This window comes from Arvicanthis niloticus, chromosome 11 (assembly GCF_011762505.2).
Source record: "Arvicanthis niloticus isolate mArvNil1 chromosome 11, mArvNil1.pat.X, whole genome shotgun sequence".
NCBI lineage: Eukaryota > Metazoa > Chordata > Mammalia > Rodentia > Muridae > Arvicanthis > Arvicanthis niloticus.
This window is the reverse complement of record NC_047668.1, coordinates 9,934,814-9,958,281: the sequence shown is the minus strand read 5'-3', so window position 1 is coordinate 9,958,281 and position 23,468 is coordinate 9,934,814. Positions and strand designations below refer to the sequence as shown.

Below are 23,468 nucleotides of genomic sequence, written 5' to 3'. Positions count from 1 at the left end.
TGTCTTGTGTTTACTTCTGCATCCTTTGTAGACTGCATCAAATACACTTACGTGGATGACAGAAGCGCCCTAAACTGAAATATTATGTCAACTGCAGGGGCATTTTAAACTTTAATGAGGCATGACTGTCAAAAGTTTATACATGCAAGGCAGTGGTGGCACATGCCTTTAATCCCAGCACTTTGGAAGCAGAGGCAGGCAGATCTCTGTGAGTTTGAGACCAGCCTGGTCTACACAGTGAGTTCCAGGACAGTCAAGGCTGCAGAAAGACACTCTGTCTGGAAAAACAAACAAAAAGTCTGTACATATTTCATCAGATGTATACACTGTGAGGTGGTTAGCGCAATCAGGCTAATTCATGTGTCACAATACATTAATTTGTGTGCACACCAGTTAGATTTGAGGTGTAATATTAGCAGATTTGAAGTATACATTATCACTATATCACAGTCTGTGCTACGTGTTTGTTACATGGCCAGAACCAACCCAAGTCTGTACCCTTTAACCAGAACCTTTTTTTTTTTTTTTTTTTTTGCTTCCACATGACAGAATTTAAATCGCCCATTTGGAACTTTCTCCTAAAGCAACTGCTAGTGACTGATGGCTGCTCCCATCTCCGCTCATAGTTAGAGTGGAAGGTTATACCTAGTTAGCTGGGCTGCCTGTAGCAGCATTGTTATTTCAAAATACTTACAAGGAAACAATCCACTTGAAACTAAAATTCACAAACTAAGAAATTCCAACATAGCTACCAAAGCAAGCAAACAAACTGTTAAATGTCTTAGTTTTAACTACACTTATGCTGCTGCTATGGGCAACCGAGCTAACTAGATACAACCTTGCACTTTTAACTATGAGCTGAACCGGGAGCAGGCACGAGAGCAGCACTGAATGTCTGAAGAGGTTGACCATGGATGTGGTTGTATCTGAAAGATCTACACAGCCAGGAGGTTGCTCAGCGGGTAAGATAAAGGCACCTGCTTAGGCCTTACAATGTGAGTTTGATCCTTGGGACTCACAAGGTAAACTGTCTTCTGACCTCCACACATTCCCGGTGGCAGGTGGACAGAGCTGATGTAAAAAAAAAAGTTCTCTATAAAAAGGTTGCATTACATTTAGTTATTATAAAGAAAATGCAAATGTCACAGGCTAGTGGGGAAGGGCAGGAAGGGCATTCTGTGTGAGAATGTAAGAGAGGTCAGAGAGCAATGACAGCGTAGGGTGGCACCTGCATATTTTTCATGTCTGTATGCTACTCCAGGACAGAGCCACTGATTCATGTAACAAGCTCAAGCAAGATGCTTTCTGAATCTTTGTGCTTAACCATAAGCACAGTGTCCTTCCCAGTCACCCCTCACCTCCCACCAGGGCCCTAACTTCTTTATTCCCAGGGTGGAAGAAGAAACGGAAAGATGGCCTTATTCATTTTGTCGTCACTGTCTTTTTGGCAGTGCTGGGGGTGAAATGCATGGCCTTTGCACATGAGAGGGAAACACTTTATAATTAAGGTTTATTCTCAGGCCAGTAAAACAGGCAGTTTAGATCACCATGTTGAAAATAAATCAATATATATATTTTTAAAGATGATCTTATTTGTCTATAAGCTGTTAAGCTAAAAGCAGCTGAGATTTTCAAAAAGGGAAGACCAGTATGAGATAACCAAGTCCTATTCTATTTTTGCCTGTTATTTTCTTTTGGTTTATTGAGACAGCATTTCTCTATGTAGTGCTGTCTGTCCTAGAAGCTCTGTAGACCAGGCTGGCCTTGAGCTCAGAGACCTGCTTGCTAGGATTATAAGCATACATCACCAAGTCCCATTCTTACTCAGGAGATATGGAAACTGACAAAGAAGCTTACGTTGAAGCAGGCTGAGCCAGAACTCAAGAGCCTTTTGAGTTCAGCACTTCACTCTTCACCTCGATGCTGATCGCTGTTAAAGTCTTTCCCTTTGTACACACGTGGGGCCATGAACACAGGCATCAGATGTGTCTAAGAAATACAGACTCAAAGACACCAGATGACTCCAAGAGGAATCAGTGCCTGAAGAGCCAGTGCCTACAACAATAAAGAAAGGATGGAAAAAAGAAAGAAGCCATTTTCTTTTCCTTTGAATGAAGGCTGTTCATTTCAAGGACCAAGAATGGAGATCACACTGAGACAGCAGTAATAGGGACTTAGCGAGCATTTAACAGGGGCAATTATTTCTGCATTTGATAAAGCAATTTAAAAAATAAGAAGCGCCTTTAAGTTTGCAGTATCAATAACATGTACTAAATGCACAGTACAACGGGATTTTGTTATCAGTTCAGTATCTTCTGATAGGGTCTCATGCAGCATGCAGTCCATGCTGCCTTCAAACTCACTATGCGACAGCAGGTGACTCTCGTGGTTTGAGTAAGAATGGCCTCATTAGGCTCCTGTTTGAACACTCGGTCTCCAGTCGATAGATCTATTTGGGAAGGATTAGGAGGTGTGGCTACCACTGAGGGTGGGTGTGGTGGTCTGAATGAGAATGGTCCCCCATTCTTGAATATTTAGCTGTTGGTAGACTGTTTGGAAAAACTGGTAGATATGGCCTTGTTGGAGGGGGTTTGCAGCTGGGGGTGGGCTTTGAGGTTCAAAAGTCCATGCCAAGCCGAGTGACTCCCTGGTTACTGGCCCTATCCTGCTAAGGATCAGGATCTCGGCTACTTCTTTAGCATCATGTCTACCTCATGTTCCCATTCTCTTCACATGATAATTCACTGACCCTAAGACTGTAGGAAAGCCCCCAATTAAATGCTTTCCTTTATAGGAGCTGCCTTGGTCATGGTGTCTCTTCACAGCAATAGAGCAATGACTTAGACAGGGGCTTTGAGGTTTCAAAAGACCTACGCTATGCTCGGCTCTCTGTCTCCAACTTACGGTTCAAGATGTGAATTCTCAGATGATCCTGCTGCCAAGCTTTTCCTCCACCATCATGGACCTTAACCCTCTGGAACCGTGAGACCAATTCAACAGTTTCTTTAATAAAATGCCTTGATCATGGAGTTTTGTCAGGGCAACCAAAAAGTAACTAAGACATTAAACTTGAACTTCTGATCTTTCTATCTCCACTTTCCAAGAGCTGGGGTTATAGGAGTATGTCATAGTGCTTGGGTTAGTATCTGCTTTTACGCTTGCCTTTTCTAAAAATGAAAGAAAATAAAAATCTCTAAACTATGTAGCCTAAGCTTTTTATTTAAACATAGACACTTTGAGAATTTTGTATACAGTAAAATACATCATAATGGTCACTTTTTAATGCTTTATTCATTGATTAAAAGAATATACATTTAACATAAACCATACAACATCAGTCATCAGGTCAAACATTCAGCTGGTTTCCTTACAGTTTCTGTCAGGAGTTATTTTATCTGATCACATATACAAGATAAAATCTCACCACATCTGGCATTTACACACACTGTGCCAGTGGATTCACACTACTGATGTACATATAAAATCCGCATGGTATGTGCTCACTGGAGACAAAACAGTGCACACCTGTCAAAAGGTCATTTAATATAAGATGGTAAAACCATTTGTAAAACATATAAACTTTTTCCATAAATAGAATCATATCTGGACATCTGTTGCATAAGTTGTGTTTCCAAAGCTTACAATGGAGCAGCCAGGTCTCAGCACTGCTGGGCACCACGCTGGCTACTTACTTTATTATTGCAGACTGTCCTTAACATTAAATGCACAACATTCGTACCACTTAAGACTTGGGTCAGGTGGAAGTCTCACAGAGACCACGTCTGTACCGCGGTTGCCCTGAAACAGTTACATTGGCTTTTAAAGCCTCTCAGATATAACAAGGTTTGAAAACATACTTCATGGAATGTTCTTCATGTATCATAGCAGCTCATACCTGGGATGGAACAAGCTTTTGGTTTTCCTTTCTTTCCTTTACATTCACTATTCACAGTGAAACAGGTGCATGTTTTTTTCTTTTTTTTTTTCTTTTTTTAATATTTTTTTTCAGAGTTCTGAGGTTGCTGACTGAGCCACAGCACAGCTGTGTACCACAGGTCGAAAGTCGACCTTAAATATTACAATCTAGCAGTATCTGGCTGGCCAGAGTTGGCCAGCCCCTGCCAGCGTGTGGGCACTTCTTCATGTAAGTCTAGTCTTTGGCAGCTGACACTTGCGCTGACAGAGAGAATCCAGTGACTTGTTAGGGATTTCACGACTAATGTTGGTTTGCAAGCCTGTGCATTTACAGTTCTGTGCTTTGACTTAGCCTCAGAGGTTTCCCTGGAATATGGTTCCTTTCTTCCTTTACTGTTTTGAAATCTGGGCTAAACAAGCTAACTTGAATATGACAGATGAAAAATTTTGTCAGATATAGTTTAAAAAAATCCAGCAATTTGAGTGTTCGTGTCTATGTAAATACATTTAAAAAGGGATTAAGCAATGTCTAACTTATACTATATGAAATTCAGAATGGTAATTGGCAATATCAATTATTATATAGGTAATAAAAGTTAAACTCAGCTTTCTGTTAAAGATAACTCATTTGGGATACTATCTTTCCTTCTATTTCAAACAAAAATCAATGAGATGCTATCAGAATACATAGATGCAGTGCATTGCATACAAATCCACCAGGCTATGGATATTTATATATATATATATATACGTATAAAAATATTTGGCTCCTGAGCTCTGGATTCTGACAAACAAAGAATAAAAATGTCAAAAAGGCAGAGTAACTCAGTGAGAAACAGTTAGCCAGTAACCTCAGATAACCATTGGCTGTATGTCCTTAAGGTTTGCTAACAATCCCATTAACCGTGAAAGCCCTATTCAGTGTCACTTTGAACTTCTAAAACCAATACCCGACTACGTTCTTTGATCAAGAAGTAGAATATACATTTAGAATTCTATAAAGCTAATACTGATTAAACACAGCACAAAAGGATTAGTTTCCACTAATGAAAAAAAAAAAAAAAAAAAACCATAATGGGACCCTACTTGCATATGTAGCCACAGGAATTCTACATCTTAAAAAAGCTAGACGTCTTCGCTGAAGCTTTGCATCTCTCTGTAAAAATGACGATTTGGTTCAGTGAAGACACTGAGTGATTCAATGTCCAAGACTGCGTGCCAAGGTTGACCAAGGCCCAGGGATACCTGCTCAATAAGGTTATGTACTGGATCCACATCCTGGTCGGCTAGTTCACCTTGGTCAAAATCAATGCTTTCTTCGGTGACTTCAAGCACTTTTAGGTCAGAGCCACGAAGACGAGCAATGGCAATGAGGTTGTGTGCCCACACGGTGTAACCTTAAAGATAAGCAAAAGGCAACTCTGTCATTCTCTTCTGTTTCATTTTGTCTCTGATAAGTTAGTCTTTCCTCAGTTAGTATTCTGGTGAAGCTTCACATTTGTATTTAGCACGTTGGTCCTTTCCCTTAGAACACACTGAGAATAAAGAAACACGAGTCTAGGAGATTATCTTACTATCTTTAAGAACACCACAGAATTGTGACATATAATTCTGGTATTTCATTCAGCAAAACAGAAGACATTTAAAATATATAAATAAAACCTTTAACTTTGGATAATGTCATTATCACAAGGAACAAATTTCATTTCCAGCATGGTCTCTATTAACAATATACAGTAGCCTACGGTTTTTTCATTGTAAAACTCATGCTCTATGGTGACTCACAGTCATAGTCTCAAGTTCACGACACTTGAAACTTTAAAGTTAACTGCTCATTATCAGAAGCCATGGAAATGCTTCAGAACAGTGGTCACGCTGGGAAAGGCTAAGGGGGACAGATGATGGGCAAGCTTTACCTATCTAACATCTTGAAAGGAAAACATATAATAAAAGGGCCGATGCAGTGCCTTTTATTTTAAATTAACTTTTAAATAACTTGGCATTTGCTGATCCCCATTTTATTTCATAGATTTTTTTGTGTGTATTGTATAAGCACATATGCATGTAAGTATGGGTGAATGTATGCATGTAAATTCACATGTGTGTGGGTGCACATAAATAGCCCTGCCTGTGGAGGCCCCAAGATGAAACTGGGTGCCTTCCCTGGTTGTTCTTTATACTTTACTCATTGAAGCAGGATCTTGAGATTGAGCCAGAGCTCCACTGGTGAGTCTAGCTAGTCAGCTTGGCCTAGGAATTTTCCCTGCCTGCGTACGGGAGCTGGGGTTGCCACCAAGCACGGCTGGCTGGCTGTTATGTGGGATTTGAACTCTGGCCCTACATTTACACAGAAAGCATTTAATTCACTGAACCATTTCCCCCAAGAGCCCCTTACTTTTAATATGGATCTGTTTCTTGCTACTATCTGTAATGCATGGCCCAATTATGAAGATGTGAAAATCACAACTGTAGACTAAGAAAAATGGTTTCAAAAACAATTTAAGAGATAACAAAGAGTTTAAGATTTTCTTTGCTTGTTTTGTTATTTTTAAACAAGGTCTCACTCTGTAGTTCAGGCAGGACTAGAACTCACTTATGTAGCCCAGGCTGGCCTCTTAAACTCATGACAATCCTACAACAGTCTCTCAAAAAGTAAGGTTATTCGTGATACCATGCCCAGCTAGGTCATTTTCATGGATTATTTTTGTAACTGTCTTTGAAGTAAAATATTCTCTTAGTTTATCAGAATAGCAATTCTATTCAAATGAAACAGTTCACACACTAAGTTGAATACCTAAGAAATAAACATGTACCTAACCAATAGTTATTTTAACAATATAGTAAGTACACCAATACTAGAATCTAAAGGATGAAACTGTACATATAAAAGCCATACTTTCCTTCCTTCTGTGCTAAGTAGTTTAGGATCTTCTGACTGGAACAGATATACCCACGGCAGGTAGACACAATCTATTTACTCAGCAGTAGCAGGAGAAAGCATCAGGAGTGCTTGGACACAACACTCGGGGTTGAGATACAACTTTCTACTTGTGATATATTTACTAGCATAAAATATTTTAGGCATGATGTTAACATTAAATTATAGTGAACAAAACCACATACCATGAATTGCCAAAAGGGTGAGCTTTGTGCACCTCCACGCTAATAAAACCAATGGATCTTCATTTCGGTTGTCACTAAGATCTGGAAAACCAGATGTTTCAATCATATCATTCATCAATATAAAATGGGTGAGGAACTTGTCATACTGCCTGGATATAAGATCAACAATAGCCCCTGAGACACAAGTGACGTAGCTGTCAAAGTGAACCCTCTCAAGTGGTATACTGGGTTTCAGAATCTTTAGCATGTCTTCACTTTTAACATCAAAAACCATTAGATAGACCCGAAGGCTGGAGCTCTTTCGTGACAGGGCTTTCCAGTGCTCATCGTTTGGGATGTTGTCTAATGACTTGAGCATCACTGAAGCATTGTGGACCAGAAGAGACAGTCGCTGCAAAGGCACATGGTTGCTATCGGTCAGAACTCTCGCCATCTCAGCTGTAAAGTCACAGAAATCCAGGGCAAGTGAGCGCAGATTTACAAACCGCTCTAGTTCCACTGCAGTGATCAGAGTGCTGTTGCCAGGAATGTTGTTGTCCAGTAGACTCAGGTGTTCCATGGTGTTGGCAATTGAGTTAGACAGAGACGACAGTGATGTTGGGGTTACTATTTCCAGCATAAACCCACAGGACAGCCATTTTAGTTGCCTACTATTGCTCAGTATTTCTTCAAACAGCTGCTGAATTCTACAAGGAAAATGTCACAATTTTGTCACTAGTACTCAGCAACAATTTTTTAATGGTGACTTTAAAAAATGGGCAGTGCATGGCATTCAGTGCTGAGACACATTTTTTCCTCAATTGATTTCTATTAATTAAACCTACAAATGCAATTAAAATTCACATTACAATATAATAAATAAGATACATTGAACACGTAGAAATGTTTCTTATCTTAGGAAAATACTATTTTCTTTTACTACTATTATGGAAGAAAAGACTGATGATACATGACTTGTTTTATAACAAAGGCAAGTGGAAAGTTAACACCTCTAAATGGCAGGAAGGGACTGTGTATAAGAGAACTTTCTTCTGCAGGAATCCAGGTTCATTTCCCAGTACCCACATACTTGCTCACAACACCTGCAACTCTATTTCCAGGGGCTCTAACTCCCTCTTCTGACCTTTGTGGGACCCAGAAATAAATATGTGGTATGTATGTGTATGTATGTGTGTGTATATATGTGTATGTGTGTATACACACACACACACACACACACACACACACACACACACACTCAGGCAAAACACTCAAACACAAAGTAAAATAGTAAGAATTTATACCTCAATAATTACCCAGAAAGCTATATGATTTATCCTAAAAGACTTATGCCATGCATGGTATCATATAACCATCACTAAAATGTACGGTTAAGACATTTCTAGGACATATAGTCTACTCTAACACACACTCCTCCGTCCCTCCTTCTGTGAGCATGTGTGTGTGCATGTATGTGCATCTGACAGTCTTTCAATCAGACCAGAGCTTGCTGAAAGAACTAGCCAGTTGGTCAGTTTGTTCTGGGAATTCCTGGTCTCTCCGCCTTCCAAGGTTAGTCTGCCATGCCCATGTGGCATTCACATGGGTTCTTCATGGTTATGGGTTAAGAGCTTAACTGCCAAGTCCCATATATTTTCAGAAGACAAAAGCCATTCTTGATTGTGTCTTATGATGTTTCAGAAAGGAGCTAGACTAATTAACACAGGCCTTTGTGAAGCTTCCTGTATAACTTACTGCTTCATCTTCTTGCCGTCAGGGTCCACTCTGCTGAGGTATGTGCTGCACAAGCTTCCTTGTTGCTGTACAACACTTATGTCTCCAAAAAGACTAAACTTCTGGAGGTTCCTATAGGAAAAAAAGGGTTAAAATGATTTTCTAAATGTTTAATAATACATACACATACGAAAATCTGTAGAAAGGATATTCTAGAAGAGCTTCAACTTTCTGACTTGCTTAGAATCCAAACTTCTGACTGCTATACATATTCAGCCACACAGTATGGAGAAACAGCACATGTTAAAGGAGGTGGACCAGGTAAAAAGTTCATCCTCAAGCTTTACTGACTGTGGAAAAGAGTGACTGAACCCAAATACTGAGCTCACAGGCCTTAGGTGTGAATAATGTGCAACACTGGGAACAGAAACACTTTAAGTTATCAGAAATGTCAATCATAAGAACTTAAATAAGCCGGGGGTGGTGGCCCAAACCTTTGATCTAAACACTAAAGAGGCAGATACAGGCTATGCATTCAAGGCCAGCCTGCTCTTTAAAGCTAGTCCTAGGACGACCACCAGGGCTGTTATATGGAGAAACTCTTGTCTCGAGAAGCAAAAAAATCCAAACCAACCAACCAACCAAAAAAAAAAAAAAAAAAAAAAAAAAAAAAAAAAAAAAAAAAACAAACAAACAAACAAACAAACAAAAAAACATAAAACACATCCACACACAAATACAGCCCCCCACCCACAACCCCCATACTCCAACACCAAACCAAACTAAACCAAATCAAGCCAACCAATCAACCAACCAAAATTTCTCGTACAGGAATGTAGGAATGGCCCTCAAAAGCTCAAATATTTGAATACTGGTCACTAGAGAGTAGAGCTTCTTGACAGGGATGGGTGTGGCTGTACTGGCATAAGTGTGTCACTGGGGGTGGGCTTTGGGACTTTAGTAGCCTACGCCAGACCTTGTCTTTCTTCCTGCTGCCTGCTGATCCAGACGTCTCCTCTCCAGCATAATATGTGCTTGCAAGCTGTCACGCTTTCTACTATGAGGATAATGGACTAAACCTCTGAACTGTAAGCAAGCACCAGTTAAATGTTTTCCTTTATAGGAGTTACTGTGGTCATGGTGTCTCTTCACTAGGTAACACAGCTAAAAAAATGGGGCACTGCCCAAAAGTTATTTTTTGTAAGAAATGCACTTAAATAATATAAAGAAAATCTTCCCCAGTTTTGTGACCACATTTAGATTGTCAAAGGATATTTTTAAAAAACTATGTAAACATCTTTAAAGTTTGAAATTTCAGCTATAAAATACTTTTCTAACAGCAAACTCTAAATTATAAGAAAACAAATAGTTAAGATATGAACTCCTAAGTGGTGGTAGTAGTAATCAGAGATTTCCTTAACATAAAACAGGATAACTGGGCTGGAGAGATGGCTCAGTGGTTAAAGCACCGACTGCTCTTCCAGAGGTCCTGAGTTTAATTCCCAGCAACCACATGGTGGCTCACAACCATCTGTAATGGGATCTGATGCCCTCTTCTGGCTTGCCTGAAGACAACTACAGTGTACTCATATATGTAAAATAAATAAATAAAATCTTAAAAAAAATTAAAACAGGATAACTTTAACGATAACTGTTTAATCTATAAAGATGATTAAAACCAACGTAGAATAATGTTAAGGAAAATGTTAGAAGGATTAATAGAGACACTCAGTTTTGTCCTTCAAAAGCTTCAAACCAGTCTTTCTAGTAATTTATGACAGCATCTCAGTGAAGGCTAGAAGCATTTTACATTTAAACAGCCCAAAGAAAATCATGAAATAAACACCCCAACATTATTTCACATTAACTAAGGATACAGAAAGCTGCACCTTTCAGAAGGCAGAGCTAGGCAGACCTGGTTATACAGTGAGTTCCATAATAGCCAAGACTATATACAAAAGACTGTCTGAAAACAAAACAAAAACTCCTAAAAAGGAAAAATAAAGCAACAAAATGATGTACCCCAACCAAAATCAAAACAACAAAAAGCAAAAATCTAGATGAAATGAATGATTTTCTAGACAGACACTAGGTACCAAAGTTAAATCAGGATCAGATAAACCATCTAAATAGTCCCATAACCCAAAAGGAAATAAATAGAAGCAGTTTTGAGAAGTCTCCCAACCATAAAAAGCCTAGGGCCATATGGTTTTAGTGCAAAATTCTATCAGACCTTCCAAGAAGACCTAATGCCAATACTTTTCAAACTATTCCACAAAATAGAAACAGAAGGAACACTACCCAATTCGTCTATGAAGCCACAGTAAAGAAAGAGAACTTCAGACCAATTTCCCTTATGAATATCGATGCAAAAATTCTTGCAAACTAAATCCAAGAACACATCAAAAAGGATCATTCACCATGATCAAGTAGGCTTCACCACAGGAATGCAGGGATAGTTCAATATACAGAAAATTATAAATGTAATACACTATATAAACAAACTCAAAGAAAAAAAAACACATGATCATCTCATTAGATGCTGAAAAGGCCTTTGACAAAATATAACACCCCTTCATGTTAAAAGTATTGGAGCTTAGGAATTCATGGTCCATACCCAAACATAATAAAAGAAACATACAGCGAACCAATAGCTAACACCAAACTAAATGGAGAGAAACTCAAAGCAATCCTATTAAAATCAGGAACAAGACAAGGCTGCCCACTTTCTTTCTTCCTAATCAATATAGTACTTAAAGTCCTAGCCAGAGCAATTAGACAACAAAAGGAGGTCAAAGGGATACAAATTGGGAAGGAGGAAGTCAAGATACCACTATTTGCAGATGATATGATAATATACAGAAGTGACCCCAAAAATTTTACCAGAGAGCTCCTACAGCTGATACACAACTTCAGCAAAGTGGCTGGATATAAAATTAACTCAAACAAATAAGTAACCTTCCTCTACTCAAAGGATAAATGAGCTGAGAAAGAAATTAGGGAAACGACACCCTTTGCAATAGTCACACACAAATAATATAAAAATATCTTGGTGTGATTCTAACCAAGCAAGTAAAAGATCTATATGACAAAAACTTCAAGTCCCTGAACAAAGAAATCAAAGACCTCAGAAGATGGAAAGATCTCCCGTACTCATGAATTGGCAGAATTAATATTGCTTGCCACAAGCAACCTACAGATTGAATGCAATCTCCATTAAAATTCCAACTCAATTCTTCATAGAGTTAGAAAGAGCAATTTTCAAATTCATTTGGAATAACAAAAATCCTATGATAGCAAAAACCATTCTCAATAAAAAAAGAACTTCTAGGGGAATCGCCATTCCTGACCTAAAGCTGCACTATATAGAACAATAGTAATAAAAACCACATGGTATTGATACAGAGATAGGTAGGTAGATCAATGGAATAGAATTGAAGACCCAGAAATGAATCACACATCTATGGTCACTTGATCTTTGATAAAAAAAATAAAACCATCCAGTGGAAAAAAGCATTTTCAACAATGCTGGTTCTCAACAATGCTGGTTCAACTGTCAGTCAATGTGTAGAAGAATGCAAATTGATCCATTCTTATCTCCTTGTACAAAACTCAAAGTCCAAGTGGATCAAGGACCTGCACATAAAGCCAGATTCAATGCAATCTAATAGAATCTAACAGAGGAGAAAGTTGTGAAGAGCCTCGAATACTTAGGCACGGGGTTAAAGTTCCTGAACAGAACACCAATGGCTTATGTGCTAAGATCAAGAATTGACAAATGGGACCTCATAAAATTGCAAAGCTTCTGTAAGGCAAAGGACACTGTCAATAAGACAAAATGGCAACCAAAAGATTGGGGAAAGATCTTTACCAATCCTACATCCAATAGAAGGCTAATATACAAAGAATATTACAAAGAATATATACAAATACAAAATATACAAAGAACTCAAGAAGTTAGACTTCAGAGAACCAAATAACCCTATTAAAAATGGGGAATAGCAGTGAGTGCCTGGTGGCGCACTCCTTGAGTGCCCGCCCTTGGGAGGTGGACGCGGCAGTCTCTGAGTTCGAGTCTGGCCCAGTCTCACCTTGTCAGTGAGTTCCAGGAGGGGAAAAATGGGGTACAGCTGGGCAGTGGTGTCGCATGCCTTAAATTCCAGCACTTGGGAGGCAGAGGCAGGTGGATTTCTGAGTTCGGGACAGCCTGGTCTACAGAGTTCCAGGACACCAAAAAAAAAAAAAAAAAAAAAAAAAAAAAAAGGGGTACAGAGTTAAACAGAGAATTCTCAACCCAGGAATCTCCAATGTCTGAGAAGCACTTAAAGAAATGTTCAATATCTGGGTCATCAGGTAGAACTGTTTCCAATTTTCTCATGATCCACTAGATTGATTTCCAAAATGGTTTTACCAGCTTGCAGTCTCACCAACAATGAAGGGGTATTCCTCTTTCTCAGTATCCTGGACAGGATCTGCTGTCACCTGCATTTTTTGATCTTAGCTATTCTGACTGGTGTGAGGTTGAATCTCAGGGCCATTTTGATTTGCATTTCCCTGATGACTAAGGATGTTGAACATTTCTTTAGGTGTTTTTTGGCCATTCGAGTTTCCTCAGTTGAGAATTCTTTGTTTAGCTCTGTACCCCATTATTAATAGGGTTATTTGGTTGTCTGGAGTCTAATTTCTTGAGTTCTTTGTATATACTGGATATTAGCCCTCTATTGGATGTCCTTTGCCTTACAGAAGCTTTGCAATTTTATGAGGTCCTATTTGTCAATTCTTGATCTTAGAGCATAAGTCATTGGTGCTCTGTTCAGGAACTTTTCCCCTGTGCCCAAAGTGTTTGAGGCTCTTCCCCACTTTTTCTTCTATTAGTTTCAGTGTATCTAGTTTTATGTGAAGGTCCTTTATCCACTTTGACTTGAGCTTTGTACATGGAGATAAGAATGGATTGATTTGCATTTTCCTACATGCTGACCTCCAGTTGAACCAGCACACTTTGTTGAAAATGCTATCCTGTTTGTCCACTGGACAGTTTTAGCTCCTTTGTCAAAGATCAAGTGACCATAGGTGTGTGGGTTCCTTTCTGGGTCTTCAATTCTATTCCATTGATCTTCCTATCTGTCTCTGTACCAATACTATGCAGTTTTTGTTTTTTTTTAATCACTATTGCTATGTAGTACAGCTTTAGGTCAGGGATGGTGATTGCCCAAGAAGTTCCCCCAGAAGGAAGACCGAAGTGTGGGTGCTTTGGTCCTTCTTAGAAGGAGTAACAAAATACTCATGGGAGCAAATATGAAGATAAAACATGGAGACAAAGGAGGGGCCATCTGGAGACTGTTCCACCTGGGTATCCATCCCACGTGCAGTCACCAAAGGTAGACACTTGATATGGATGCCAGGAAGTGCATGCTGACAGGATCCTGATATAGCTGTCTCCTGAGAGGCTCTGCCAGAGCCTGATTTATACAGAGGTGGATGCTCACAGCTAACCATTGAACTGATCAAGGGGTTCCCAATGGAGGAGTTAGAGAGAAGACTGAGGGAGCAGAAGGGGTTTGTGGCCCCATGGGGAGAGCAACAATACAACCAACCAGAGCCCCCAAGGTCTAAAACAACAGGCTGGGAGCACATAGGGAGGGACCCATGACTCCATCTCTACATGTAGGGGAGGATAACCTTGTCGGGCATAGGTGGGAGAGGAGGTCCTTGGTCCTGTGAAGGCTAGATGCCCCAGTGTGGGGGAATTCGAGGGCTGGAAGGTGGGAATGGGTAGGTGGGGGCACATCTTCATAGGATCAGGAAGAGGGGAGATGGGATAGGGGGTTTCTGGGTGGGGGGATGGGGAAAGGGGATCACATCTGAAATGTAAATAAAATATCCAATAAAATATTACTTTTAAAAAAATGAAAAAAGTATTCATCTTTAACTTTTTTTTGTCTTAGATTTACCTTTATTATTTTGTGTGTTGAGTGCTTTTCTGGTGTATGTCTGTGTAGCACATGTGTATCTGGTGCCCAAGGCTGTGGTGAGCCTCTATATGGGTGATAAGAACTGAACCTGGATCCTTTAGCAAGAACAAGTGCTCTTAACCACTGAGCCAGTTCTCCAGCCCCAAAGCTTTCTTTTTTTTTTTGAGGAAGGTTTCACTGGATTTGGATCCTAGCACCCTCTCTGGCCTCTGCAGGCACTGAATGTACATAGTGCATAGACATAATGCAGACAAAATACCCATACATACAACTGAGATTTAAAAGAAAACCTACATACAGCTTAAAAAGAGAGATGTGTGTTATTTGTACAGCAAGCAGTGCTGGAGAAGGGAATAACTAGGTTACCCATGGTGCTGTGGTGGTGAGTTGTCTTAGGAGACGTATTGTAGTCAAACTTCAACTCCAGTAAGAGCAATGGCCTCTACATTTTTATATCCACAAGCCCCAAAGTCTCTTTGCACCAAGCAACAAGTCAGAGTGTGTCCCGGGAACTGCTTATGTCCAGGATACTAATTCACAGACACAAGTCTATGTGAGGAAAGTGTAGGGGCTTTACCACACAGGGATGTGGAAGACCCTTATACTGGGACTGAGACTAAACGATGGGTACGACTGAACACTTTAAGTGTCTGTGCCCTGACCTGTCAACACAGACTGCTTTGGCTTTGCTGCTTTCTCTGTCTTCAAGGTCTGAGAGACAAGTGGTAGAATTCAGCTGCTTTGCAAGCATTTTCCATGCCATGCCCACATTAGCACAGAGAGCCTCTGGTATGAGAAAACATTTACCACAGTTGATGTCTGTCTATCTGTCCTTCTTTCCCTCCTCATTCTCTTGCTTGAGATGGGGTCTCTCTATATAGCCCTGGGCTGTCTTTGAATTTGATTTGTAGACCAGTCTGGCCTTGAACTCACAGTGGTCTACCTGTCTTGGTTTCTGAGTGATGGGATTAAAGATATTCCCATACCTGGCATTGTTTTTATTTTTTTCTATGCTTTTAATGAAATATCTGGGCTGTTTCTGAATTGCTGTTATCATGTCTGCTTTCTCTCCTCTGAGTGGAAATTGGGATTAACACCTCAAGAGAAATCTTTGACTAAGGCCCTATGTAAAAGACACAGATCCCAACAGATGTACAAATTTGCAGTGAAGAAACACAAGAAACACAAGGGCAATATAAATGCTTTAAAAGCTCACTCTTCAACAACCGAGTCGAATATACTCAAATGGTTGAAATGTTAAGGAACTAAAACACTTAGTTTTAAACATATTCAAGATGAAAAAAAAGACTCAAACAGACACAAGGAAGCCAATTCTAGACAAGGATGAAAAATTTAACAACTTGTATAACCAATTCAGCCAAGGGAGATTCTAAAACCCACTCAACACTACCCCTCCCTTACAGAAACTTTGGAAATAAAAAAGCTCAGCAAAGCTGAAAACAAATTTGTTAAAGCAAATTCAGCCCAGTGGACTGCATATCCTATGATCCCAGGGGTTAAGCACAGTAGATCAAGTAGAAGAAAGAGTATCTCAGATAAAAGCAAGGCTGAGGCTTTATTCTCATTTAGCTCTCCTGGGAAGTTTGATTAGCCTCTGTTCACAGTGATCTTAGGGCTGTCTCTGGGGACTCCATTACCGAGTCACTTTAAGGTACAGCATTGTTTTGGAATGTACAGACTCATCTATTTTCTCCATAAGCACTACTCCTTGGGTAGTATGAATGGCCAGTTCCCACATAGTATATTTATTCTATAATGAGCTATTTAAAGCAAGTAATAACCAGTGAGCTCATCAAAATGAAAGCTGCCTCATACACTATTTGTTAGTTGCTGGAGAACATATTCAAGAAAAGTAAGGCTCAAGTTTGTTGAATTAATGGACTTTTTTTTTTTTTTTAAGTGAGAGAGTGCTGAAATTTAGATGTGGATTATTCTCAAAGTCCGTGGTTAAAGTAGGCTTGAACATTCTGGGTGGTGGTGGAAAATTCAGAAGATGGGATAGGTGTAAAAGCAATAGGGCAATTGGCCAGGGGCATTTAACTAGGGTTGCTTACAGCATGGTGGGGCCAGTCAACATTTTAACAGTATTTACTTAACTTAAAATCTAAATAAACTTACGTGCCTAGTGGTACCATATTGGACAGACAGAACAATATTAGAGCCAACAAATAGGTCAACAGACTGAAACTTTCAAAACAGTAAGTGAAATTATTATTTTTGGACAGGCTCTTTATGTAGCCCTGACTGTCCTGTAACTCACTCTGTAGACCAGGCTGGCTTCAAACTCACAGAGATACACCTGCCTCCACTTCACAAGTGCTGGGATTAAAGACACACACCACCAAGTCTAACAACTCTTTCTTTTCATCAGTTAATTTAACTGAAACATATGTTATAGGAATAAGAAAAGCTGACTGACACACAGGATAATGGAGGAGACGTAACCATAAAGTAGCCAGTCTACAAACTAGGAAGGAGAGGCAAAGCCTAGAATTGTAAAGAAAACTCAATCCCACATATATGTTCTTTAGACTGGTGCAATGTTTAATCTAAAAAAAAAAAAAAAAAAAAAAAGGCAGGCACTGTTCCAATTCAGAAAAGCTTACATGCGAAGCTGGAGAGACGGCTCAGTGGTTAAGAGCACTGACTGTGCACCTTATTGACATAAATTGGTATAGTTATGCTCTAACTGTATTTTGAGAGAAAAGTTTTATTTTAACAGGAAGGGTGATATGTAGGAGGAGCTAAGGTGGGAGGAGTAAGGAGAGGAGGAGCTAGGTGATGAGAGAGGGGGGCCAGACATGGAGGCAGAGGTTCACATGTCTCTGCCAGTCAAAGATAGTTGATATATCTAGGTTGGGTATTAGGTTACACTTCTGATTGATATTGAGCATTACCAAATTTATAAAGCCATTGGTTAACATTAAAAAAAATTGTATAAAAGCAAAAAGGAGAAGGGGTATGGGATAGGGGTTTTCTAGGGAGGGGAAATGGGGAAAGGGGATGGCATCTGAAATGTAAATAAAATATCCAATAAAAAAATGACATGAAAAAAAAGCACTGACTGCTCTTCCAGAGGTCCTGAGTTCAATTCCCAGCAACCACATGGTGGCTCACAACCATCCTAAGGGGATCTGACGCCCTCTTCTGGTGTGTCTGAAGACAGCTACAGTGTACTCGTATACATAAAATAAAATGCTTACACAAAATGTGTAAATATCAATTATACAATATCATTATGTCAACATCTACTGTTAAACTACACCTGCCTATGATACATGAGATTCAGGGAATGCTCCTAAAGAGAGTATTTTTAAATAAGTGAGCCTACTATATATTATTCCAAGTCCACTGATAACTCTTAAGTATGAAATACAGCATTTCAAGGCTAAGTATGACACCTTGGCTAAAAGCTACCAGGGTATTTCTGAACTTGTTTCAATGTGGCAGACGTCTTTCAGAACAACTGCACAGTACATTTAACCCATTTAACACACATGGTGGTGGGGCTCACATTTAACCCAGCACTCTGGAGACAGAAGTAAGCGGGTCTCTGTAAGTTCGGGGCCTGCATGGTTTGCAGAGTTCCAGGACAGCCAAGGCTGTAGAGAGAAACCCTGTCTTGAAAAACGAAAACAAAGAAAAAACACCACCAACAAAAAGACCCAAATAAAACATTTTAATGAGCGTTTACTGCAGTTCTAGACAAGGCAGGAGGTCTTGCCTCCTTTAGAGAAGGATTTCTGAAACCCTGTACTTTATTGGCAAAGAGGTACTCTTCATTGTTGATCATCATCTGTTCCTAACACACTTGCTACCAGTATGGCAGCCATAATCACTCTGACAGTATATGTAATTCAAATCAAAACAAACCAACAGCTATTCTCTCAGAAGATCAGTAACACTGATTATATCCTACAACTCTATGTCAACATTTTAGTCCTTTTCCTGTAGGGCATGAGCATACATGGAAGAAAATCAAAGTAACTATGAATTGTATAAGGCAATTCAGCACAAGGCTTGGAAGCGGAATGTCTTATACAGTATAATTCATACTCTTCTGCTTAAAAATGGCAGAAATCATACAGCAAGAGCATTATAAATTAAAAGAATATACAACGTTTATACTTCTCATTAGTTATTAAGTTTTGGCATACAGGAAGCACTGGGTTCAGTTCCCAGTGGCACTTGAATTGGCAGTGGTAAAACACACCTGTACTTCAACACTAGAAAAGCAACCCAAAAACTACTAAGTGACGTTGTTAATACACTGTTTTAGGTTTGTAGTTTTTTAATCACAAGTGTCTCTTAAGTTAAAAAAAAAAAAAAAAGCCACAGCCTTCACTGAAGATAATCAATAGGAAAGTTAGTTTAAAGTGTTTTTAATTTGTTAAAGCTTTAAGAAAAAGTCTCGTTTATATTTTTTATCATTTAAATACTTCCAGTATCAGAGTATTTAGACAGTTCCAAAAATAAAGATGACATTGACTTATCTCTAGACATATAAACTTTTTTTTAAAAAGGATCTTGTGTACCCCACTCTGGCCTTAAACTAGTTACATAGCCAAGGCTGACCTTGAACTTTGGATCTTTCTGCTTCTTCTGAGTGTTGAAGTACAAGTGTGTGATACCACTGGCAATTTAAATGGTGCTGGGGACTGAACCCAGCCAGGACTTCCGGTATTCCAGAAAAGCACCTACCAACTAAGCTACACCTCAGTCCATCATGATTTAATTTTAAAGGAGACAGCAATAGTACATACACAATGAACATGCTACCAAAGCATTACAGTATACTCACTACAGCAGATGAAAGGAAAACCTTACCATCATGGACATCTGACCGTTGTTAGCAGAGAAGTGATAGCAGACACATATGACTTCACAAACAAGTACATTAGGATGGAAACTTAAATGGTATGGATGAAAGAAAGAATTAAAAACAAAATGCAGTACAGTACTACCGTGTATACATGCTATAGATCTACCCATAGATTTAATAAATACCCACAAGAACTAGGCACTGTGAGAAGTTCTTACTTGAATCAAAGGCACTATGCCACCATTCCCCTCCTGTGTTTGTTTTTTTTCCCCCAGGACTGGTTGATTCCAGAACAAATCAGCTGGCCTCCAGCCATGCTCAACTCTGAGAGAAAGCCCCCAACCTGATTAAGAAAAGTTTTAGCCTTAGTTATCTTGACAAATAAAATGAAAACAAGGAAGTGGAATGGCTTTATGTGAAAAGCTTAGGAAACAATCAGGGCCCTGGAAAAATGGAGCCATGTTCCCATAAACAATTTTTTTATATTTTTTTTTTCTTGAGACAGGAGTTCACAAAGCTCATGCTGGCCTTGAACTTGCTACGCAGAAGATGATGACCTTGAACTCCTAAGCTCCCTGCCTCTAGCTCCCACCTACTGGGATTCCAGATCTGTATCATGCCTGGCTTCCATACACAGTATGATGCTGTAATACTTACAGTTTAATGTACTCAAAGCAGGGTTTCTCTGTGTAATCCTGGCTGTCCTGGAACTCACTCTGCAGACTGTCCTCAAAGTCAGAGATCCCCCTGCCTCTGGTTCCCAAACGCTAGGATTAAAGGTGTGTGACACCAACACCCTGTTTAAACTCTTGATTGAATTATAGATCATGGGGGAAAATGTAATCTATACTTAAGACATATATGGCTTAGTATTAATCACAATCTATTCTCAATCCTCTTTAACATAAAGATGGTGGGATAATGATTGTGAAAGGAAGGACACTTAGAGAAAAACAGTGCCATATACAGTGTGTACATCACTTGACCTATTAAGCAACCATTTCTGGTCTGTAAGTGGGACAATATTTTCTGCCTTGACCCTAGCAGTGTTGGAATGTCAAATCACTAAATTATTTGTAAACTGCTGCAATTATTTTTCTTCCAAATTAAGAGTACCATTTTAAGGTTGGAATAAACATCCAGATACAGAAAATTTAGCCCCCACAGTCTGCCCAGATCCATTACCCCACTCCAAGTTATATTGTGTTACTTCTGTGTGAATCATGGGGAATAAGTTCAGCCTGATGGCGCATGGGGTGCAGCTTCAAGTCTGACAATTTTCTCCCCCAATGATTTTAACCAGTACTCCTCCAGTCTTTGGGCATGGTCCAGGCTAGTAAAACTATTTCAGATAAGGACTGTTAAGGAATTCTTATAGGTTAATTCTTGTAATCATGGACAGCAGCAGGAAAATTACTCACCTCGTCACTATGAATTACCTAACACCAATGGTCAAATTCAGAATCAGAAAGCCGTCTTATTATTTGTACAGGCCTCCCTCTTAACTCACAACTTTCCCACGCACTAAGATAATGACATTGCCCAGTAGCTCTATCCCACGGCCAAGAACGGATGAATGAAAGCATGCCCGAGAGGCTCCAGGAACGGCGTTTGATACAGTGTCTCGCCAAGTCCCGTTATCACCTCTTGTCTCCGGAAATAGTCCGGTCAGGACCGATAGCTGCACCTACACAAGGCCATCCTGAGGCCGGCCGGCACACCCCACGGGATCTTCCCAAGGGGAGACCCTCGTGGTCCCCACGCAAGCCTACCTGTTGTTCCGGATGCTGAGCAGCACGCACAACACCAGCTCCAAGTAGATGCGCAGCACTTCCAGCCAGCGGGAGGACAGTTGTAGGGCCTCACTTTCTTCCCCTCCGGTGCCCGCGTCGGTGCCGCCGCCGCTACCGCCGCCGTCGCCTGGGCCGCCGCCTCCGCTCAGATAATTCTCGGCGGCGAACTCAACCCGCAGCTCCCGCACGAACCAGCCGCACTTACGCATGAGGAACTCCAGCCGCGGCTGCTCCGCCGGCGAGACGCGGAGGCAGATGCGGAGCTGGGGCCACAGCGCTGGGTAGAAGAGGCACTCCCGCCAGTGCGAGCAGGAGGCCGAGGCCCGCAGCCGGTCGGGCGCCGGCAGAAAGGAGAAGATGTGCACGATGAGTTCGCTGGGCAGCGACGCGGCGCCGGCCGCCTGCCCGCACAGAGCCATCCGGCTCCGCCGCCGCCGGCCGCCCGTCCCCGGCCGCCCGCGCAGTCCTCGCAGCAGCCCCCGCAGCCGGCGCAGCTGCCGCCGCCGCAGCCGCTGCCGCTGCCGCCGCCGCCACCGCACCACCCGGGCGGCCCCGGCTCGGGTTCGCGCTCCCGGCGGTCGGGGCTGCGGCACTGACAAGAACAACAACATCAATGACAAGGAAGAAGGGGGCGGAACCGTCGTGCGCCTCGGCGGAACCAAGTGCACCGCGAGTGGCTGAGAGGGGGAAAAGCTTGGGCGGGGAGGCCTGCGCGCCACCGGCTTTCTGTACCGCTCGCAAGTGCTCCCCGGCCAGGCCAGTAAGCAACCTCAAAATCCTCTCTCGAACGGACCAGGGGCCTGAAGACGGCCGCGCTGCTTCAGAGGAAACCGCGGCTCTCCCCGGACCGGGACGCGGAGGCACGGTAGTGGTAGGGACTGAGAGTGACGTCAGCGGCGATGGGCGGAGCCTGGCGCGGCTGTGCGCGACTTCCGGAACCGGGGAGCTCCCGGTTGCCTGGATCGCGTGGCACGTGATCGAGGACGCCAGCAACCCGGGGGCGGGGCTAGCGGCGTGGGGGCGGAGCCACTCAAGGCGTCCCTCGCCGGGTAGGTCCGAGCCTTCCAGCGTGCTCGCGGCGGAGCTCCGGCGTGCTGCGCGAAGCCCCGACGCTTTCTCATTCGCTGGCCTGAGGTCGCGGCGCCCGAGGGCTCACACGCCGCGTCTTTTTACATCATACTTGTTCAGAGTCGGACAGAATCGGCTACCGAAAGGCGGGTCGTGGCGGCACGCGGACCTTCCTCTTCCGACGTGCAGGGGCCGCACACGCCCCAATGCGGAACGAGAGACGACAGCGCCACCCCTCGTATTTAGAGGGGCAGGAAAAAAATGGCTAACGATTTTCATCTTTAGGGCTGATACCCAGACTTAAAGGCTCTCTGAACCCTTGTCTGCAAAAGTTCTGTGTAATTAGTATGTTTTATTAATAGCTAACGATCGTTTAGTGGTAACATCAAATTAGGAAGTTAATACAGGTTTTAATTTTCAGTTTCTTAAAGTCACTGAAGTGTTTTCCATTTGAAGAGAGCTGTAGACACAGATCGTCAGTGTATATTCACCAATGTAACAACACACCCCTGTATACAAAAGAAACATGAATTAAATAAAGTAATTATTTTAATATTATCTGATACTCCTAAAAACAAGTTGGAGAGGAGAGCTTTTCTTTAGTTTGGTGCCCCCAAAGAAAGAGATTTTAAAAACAGCCCTTCAAGTTCTCCACATATGAAGTAGCTCACTCAAGTTGTAAGAAAGTGATATCTAAAGGGTTAAGAGATTTTATGTCTGCTGCTTCAAATCATTGGAACAGTGTCTTGCACACACTAAGGAACTAGCTACTCTAGGTGTTTTTAGCCCTATGATATGACAGCAGACCCTTCTGTTCACATTTAAAAAAATACAGTTTGGTGTCACGAATCTAGTAAGGTACCGATAATAGTATCCTTTTACCTCTAAATTTACATCAGTTCAGTTGGTACTTTGAGTAAAAAACCTATTCCAGATAGGTCATTTCTTTGAACCCTTGTCTGTAAAATTCTATGTAATTACTGTTTTATAAGCATTCAACAAACATTAAGTGGCAACAGTAAATTAGGAAATTAAGACAGA

At 41.2% G+C, this 23,468-nt stretch overlaps 1 protein-coding gene across 1 annotated transcript; it reads right to left on the bottom strand.

Annotated features, from left to right (window-relative positions):
* Positions 1-3,272: 3,272 nt before the first annotated feature.
* Fbxo33 (F-box protein 33) lies at positions 3,273-21,970 on the bottom strand. Its single transcript, XM_034514339.2, has 4 exons — positions 21,339-21,970; positions 8,773-8,883; positions 7,039-7,724; positions 3,273-5,312 (listed from the first exon to the last, which is right to left on the bottom strand). Exons 1-4 carry the CDS (start codon positions 21,968-21,970, stop codon positions 5,041-5,043), a joined length of 1,701 nt encoding a protein of 566 aa, XP_034370230.1. The 3' UTR covers positions 3,273-5,040.
* Between the last annotated feature and the right edge of the window lie 1,498 nt (positions 21,971-23,468).